This window comes from Scomber japonicus, chromosome 20, assembly GCF_027409825.1.
Source record: "Scomber japonicus isolate fScoJap1 chromosome 20, fScoJap1.pri, whole genome shotgun sequence".
Classification (NCBI taxonomy): Eukaryota; Metazoa; Chordata; class Actinopteri; order Scombriformes; family Scombridae; genus Scomber; species Scomber japonicus.
In genome coordinates, this window is record NC_070597.1 from 3,142,126 (window position 1) to 3,148,689 (window position 6,564).

Here is a 6,564-nt window from a genome sequence, read left to right on the forward strand (position 1 = left end):
GACATCATGAGGTAACGCTGTGTGACATCATGAGGTAACGCTGTGTGACATCATGAGGTAACGCTGTGTGACATCATGAGGTAACGCAGTGTGACATCATGAGGTAACGCTGTGTGACTGAGTGTGTGTGACTGAGTGGAGTGGGCCCGCTGGTGAGGCAGGTTTTGATAGATTGTTCTGGACATTCATCTAATGACTCGCTCAGGTTTTACTCCTGCTACCCAGGCCTGTCGCTTTCCTGCTGAAGCCAGGCCTGTGATTGGTCGGGACACGGCCTGCATGCCTGCGACGTTGCGTGTCCCGCCGGTTTCTCTCCGTCGCACGACCGAGACGAAAACAGTCAAATGACAAAAAAGCAAATGATAGAGATGAAAGATTTTATAGGTTGTGTGGGGAGAAGAAAAAAAAGGCTGCTAGGAAGAGAAGAACATTTAACCCTCCTGTTGTCCTCAGGTCAAGGAAGGACAGAAGGAAGGAAGAGAGGGAGGAAGGAAAGGAGTAAGGAGGAAAAGAGGAAGGAAGTAACGAGAGAAGGAAGGGAGGAAGGAGGAAAGGACGACTGAAGGAAGGAAGAAAGGAAGGAAGGAAATAAAGGAGTAAGGAGGGAGGGAGGGAGGAAAGGAGGAAGGAAGGAAGGAAGGAAAGGTGGAAAGAGAGAGGGAGGGAGGAAGGAAGGAAGAGGAAGTGAGAACATTTTTAACATTTAAAAGCTGTAAAAACACCACAAATGTCTTTTATTTTGAAATTTGATGACTTTTCCTAAAGTGGCCCAAAATGCATCAAAATGTCCTTCCTTCCTTTCCTTCTTCCCTTCTATCCTCCCTTCCTCCTTTCCTTCCTTCTTCCTCCCCCTCATCCTTCCTTCCATCCATCCTTCCTTCCTTCCTCCCTTCCATCCTTCCAGCTTTCCTTCCTTCCTCCTTCCCTTCCTTCTTCCTCCCTTCCATCCTTCATTCCTTCCTCCTCCTCCTTCCCATCCTTCCTTCATCCTTTCCTTCCTTCTTCTTCCCTCCCATCCTTCCTTCATCCTTTCCTTCGTTGCTTCCTTCCTTGACTCTTGACTCTTTACCAGCAGCAGGTTAACGCTCCACATACAGGCGTCATGTACAGTAACGCTCTGTTTACCGCCATGTGATTATCCAACCAAGATATTCTTAAACATCATACTCCTACTCAGCTGTCTGAGTCTTGCAGCACAAAGTGGTTGTTGCGTCACACTTCAGCCCACAGCACCCCTCTCCCCCTCCTCCCCCTCTCCCCCTCTCCCCCCTTCTCTCTCTCTCTGTTTTATTAGTCTGCAGGTCTATAAAGCAGATAGAAAGGAGACAGGAAAACGTGCTGAGACTAGATGTTCTCTGCCGATTTACTTCCCCAAAAATACACACTGAGGGCTAAAAACGGAGCGGGACTGAGCCAAAACAGAGAGGTGAGGAGGAGGAGGAAGGGGGAGGAAGGGGGAGGAAAGGGGGGGCAATCTTTAAACACATTGAGACTGATCTGGGTTATATGGACTCCACTGTGCACCCTCACTGTTTGTCCTTCTGTTTAACAGTGAGGCATAAAATAATGTTGGCTCAGAGTTTGTGAGCTTGTTTCAAGGTTGGAAAAATGAGGTTTGGAGGGAAGACAGGCGGAAAGAGAGAGAAAGAATTAGAGATTTGTTTGGTTTTTTTATGGGTGGTGGCATTCACCTTAGACCTTCAGCTAATGTCAACTATACTAACGCTGGTGGGAAGGAACAGTGATGCTGAATTTTTAGTGCAATGTTGAGGAACTGTAGTGTTTCCATGTGATGCTACTTTCTACATCTCAAAGGGAAATATTGTACTTTCTACTCCACTACATTTATTAAAACAGCTTTAGTTACTTTTCAGATGAAGATTTGACACAATGGATAATATAACAAGCTTTCAAAATACAACACATTGTTAAAGATGAAACCTCAATAAATATTCAAATGATCCAATATTTCAGCAAAAATCAAAGATTAGAGAAAAAGCCCCAAAAACTGAAAACACATTTGTGTATCAGAACTTTGTTTTTTCTTCTTTAATCTCCCATTAATCATCTCAGCAGCCCTCACATTTATCTGCTGACCCTTTGGAGGGGCCCCACCCCTAGGTTGGGAACCACTCGACTAAACTAGCTAACTGTATATAAAGTAGTATAAACTAGCTAACTGTATATAAAGTAGTGTAAACTAGCTAACTGTATATAAAGTAGTATAAACTAGCTAACTGTATATAAAGTAGTATAAACTAGCTAACTGTATATAAAGTAGTATAAACTAGCTAACTGTATATAAAGTAGTATAAACTAGCTAACTGTATATAAAGTAGTATAAACTAGCTAACTGTATATAAAGTAGTGTAAACTAGCTAACTGTATATAAAGTAGTATAAACTAGCTAACTGTATATAAAGTAGTATAAACTAGCTAACTGTATATAAAGTAGTATAAACTAGCTAACTGTATATAAAGTAGTGTAAACTAGCTAACCGTATATAAAGCAGTGTAAACTAGCTAACCGTATATAAAGCAGTGTAAACTAGCTAACTGTATATAAAGTAGTATAAACTAGCTAACTGTATATGAAGTAGTATAAACTAGCTAACTGTATATAAAGTAGTATAAACTAGCTCCACCTCCAGCAGCTACAACAGTAACATGCTGCTCTAACACTGATGCTTCACTATTAATAATCTAATGATGTCATATATAATAATATATCACTACTTTTACTGTAATACTGCATACTACATCACTATAATACTGCAGTACTTTTACTGTAATACTGCATACTACATCACTATAATACTGCAGTACTTTTACTGTAATACTGCATACTACATCACTCATAATACTGCAGTACTTTTACTGTAATACTGCATACTACATCACTCATAATACTGCAGTACATTTACTGTAATACTTCATACTACATCACTCATAATACTGCAGTACTTTTACTATAATACTGCATACTACATCAATATAATACTGCAGTACTTTTACTGTAATACTGCATACTACATCACTCATAATACTGCAGTACTTTTACTGTAATACTGCATACTACATCACTCATAATACTGCAGTACTTTTACTGTAATACTGCATACTACATCACTCATAATACTGCAGTACTTTTACTGTAATACTGCATACTACATCACTCATAATACTGCAGTACTTTTACTGTAATACTGCATACTACATCACTCATGATACTGCAGTACTTTTACTGTAATACTGCATACTACATCACTATAATACTGCAGTACTTTTACTGTAATACTGCATACTACATCACTCATAATACTGCAGTACTTTTACTGTAATACTGCATACTACATCAATCATAATACTGCAGTACTTTTACTGTAATACTTCATACTACATCACTCATAATACTGCAGTACTTTTACTATAATACTGCATACTACATCAATATAATACTGCAGTACTTTTACTGTAATACTGCATACTACATCACTCATAATACTGCAGTACTTTTACTGTAATACTGCATACTACATCACTCATAATACTGCAGTACTTTTACTGTAATACTGCATACTACATCACTCATAATACTGCAGTACTTTTACTGTAATACTGCATACTACATCACTCATAATACTGCAGTACTTTTACTGTAATACTGCATACTACATCAATCATAATACTGCAGTACTTTTACTGTAATACTTCATACTACATCACTCATAATACTGCAGTACTTTTACTATAATACTGCATACTACATCACTATAATACTGCAGTACTTTTACTGTAATACTGCATACTACATCACTCATGATACTGCAGTACTTTTACTGTAATACTGCATACTACATCACTATAATACTGCAGTACTTTTACTGTAATACTGCATACTACATCACTCATAATACTGCAGTACTTTTACTGTAATACTGCATACTACATCACTCATAATACTGCAGTACTTTTACTGTAATACTGCATACTACATCACTCATGATACTGCAGTACTTTTACTGTAATACTGCATACTACATCACTATAATACTGCAGTACTTTTACTGTAATACTGCATACTACATCACTCATAATACTGCAGTACTTTTACTGTAATACTGCATACTACATCACTCATAATACTGCAGTACTTTTACTGTAATACTGCATACTACATCACTCAAAATAACCGTCCCTGTTCTTTAAACACAACAAGCTCCACTCTAGGATCAGAGTTCATTGTTCTCTTCCTTTAGATTTACAGTTTATAGATGGGTGTAACCAACATGTGATGCAGCACACAGCTGTCAGGCTGCATTCAGCAGAATCACGTGTTCAGATCTGTTCAAACATGTTTCCCTTATCAGATCAGAACTCAAACATATAAAACTTATCAGGAAGTGAAGCTCAGACAGTCGTTGCCTCTGAGAGCTGAAATGGCGCAGAGAGAACAGTCGGACCGAGACTCAATCAGCTGTCCCATCTGTCTGGATCTACTGAAGGATCCGGTGACTATTCCCTGTGGACACAGCTACTGTATGAGCTGTATTAAATCACACTGGGATGGAGAGGATCAGAGGAGGATCTACAGCTGCCCTCAGTGCAGAGAGGCCTTCACACCGAGGCCTGTCCTGAAGAAAAACACCATGTTAGCAGCTTTAGTGGAGCAGCTGAAGAAGACTGGACCCCAAGCTGCTCCTGCTGATCACTGCTATGCTGGACCTGAAGATGTGGCCTGTGATGTCTGCACTGGGAGGAAGCTGAAAGCCTTCAAGTCCTGTCTGACATGTTCAGCCTCTTACTGTGAGAATCACCTCCAGCCTCACTTTGAATCAACCAAATTAAAGAAACACAAGCTGGTGGAGCCCTCGGAGAAGCTCCAGGAGAACATCTGCTCTCGTCATAATGAGGTGATGAAGATATTCTGTCGTACAGATAAGAAGTGTATCTGTTATCTGTGCACTATGGAGGATCATAAAGGCCACGACACAGTCCCAGCTGCAGCAGAAAGGACTGAGAGGCAGAGAGAGCTCGAGGTGAGTCGACTAAACATCCAGCAGAGAATCCAGGACAGAGAGAAAGATGTGAAGCTGCTTCAACAGGAGGTGGAGGCCGTCAGTCGCTCTGCTGATAAAGCAGTGGAGGACAGTGAGAAGATCTTCATTCAGCTGATCCGTCTCCTCCGGAAAAGAAGCTCTGATGTGAAGCAGCAGATCAGATCCCAGCAGGAAACTGAAGTAAGTGGAGTCAAAAAGCTTCAGGAGAAGTTGCAGCAGGAGATCACTGAGCTGAAGAGGAAAGACGCTGAACTGAAGCAGCTCTCACACACAGAGGATCACAACCAGTTTCTACACAACTACCCCTCAGTGTCACAACTCAGTGAACCTACAGACTCATCCAGCATCAATATCCGTCCTCTCGGATACTTTGAGGGTGTGACAGCAGCTGTGTCAGAGCTCAGAGATAAACTACAGGACATCCTGAGGGACAAATGGACAAACACCTCACTGACAGGGACTGAAGTGAAGGTTTTACTGTCAGAACCAGTACCCAAGACCAGAGCTGATTTCTTAAAATATTCACGTGAAATCACTCTGGATCCAAACACAGCATACACAGAGCTGTTATTATGTGAAGGGAACAGAAAAGTAGAATGGAGGCGACAGTCTTATTCTAGTCACACAGAAAGATTCACTAAATATTCTCAGGTCCTGAGCAGAGAGAGTCTGACTGGATGTTGCTACTGGGAGGTGGAGAGGAGAGGAATAGTTTATGTAGCAGTCACATACAAGAATATCAGCAGAGCAGGAGATGAATCTCTATTTGGACGTAATGACAAATCTTGGTCTTTATATTGTTACACTAACAGGTATGAATTTCACTTCAACAACATTCAGACTCCCGTCTCAGGTCCTGTTTCCTCCAGAGTCGGAGTGTACCTGGATCACAGAGCAGGTATTCTGTCCTTCTACAGTGTCTCTGAAACCAGGACTCTCCTCCGCAGAGTCCAGACCACCATGACTCTCCTCCACAGAGTCCAGACCACATTCACTCAGCCTCTCTATGCTGGACTTTATGTTTATCTTGGAACCAAAGTTGAGTTATGTAAATTGAAATAGACAGAAGTCATTTCAGACTTCATGTGTCAGATGTTGTAATTCTTCATGATTTTGTCTCCATGTTTCTGAGCTGCTCAGAGATCAGCTGACATGCTAATAGTGATTCAACACTTTGTTTACTTTATGTATGTATCGTTTATATAATCAGTTTCTTTAAATGTGACTTTCTCCTGTGTGTTTTTATCCATGGAGGCTCTCACTGCTCATTACCATGTTTTTAACCTTCACTGACATTTCTTCAGATGAAAATGTGAACTTCTCTTTGTTCTAAATGTTAGTTTCATGTTTGTATTGATGTATTTGTGTCTGTTGTTTCTGAAACAGAGAAAACAGCAGAACTTCCTTCATCACAGATATTTTGTTCTCATCACTTTGTAAATTCATAAAGAAATGTTCAATCAAACTGTAATGATCATGATAATAATCATTAATGATGTTCTTG

The 6,564-nt window shown here is 40.3% G+C and overlaps 1 protein-coding gene across 1 annotated transcript in view; it reads left to right on the top strand.

Annotated features, from left to right (window-relative positions):
* The window catches only part of LOC128381436 (tripartite motif-containing protein 16-like), a 53,657-nt gene extending 47,602 nt beyond the window's left edge, over positions 1 to 6,055 (top strand). The window contains exon 2 of the mRNA XM_053341451.1: positions 5,782 to 6,055. Coding sequence (XP_053197426.1) covers positions 5,782 to 6,024 — 243 coding nt within the window. The 3' untranslated portion in view covers positions 6,025 to 6,055. The remainder of the gene's footprint in view (positions 1 to 5,781) is intronic.
* The last annotated feature ends 509 nt before the right edge of the window (positions 6,056 to 6,564 follow it).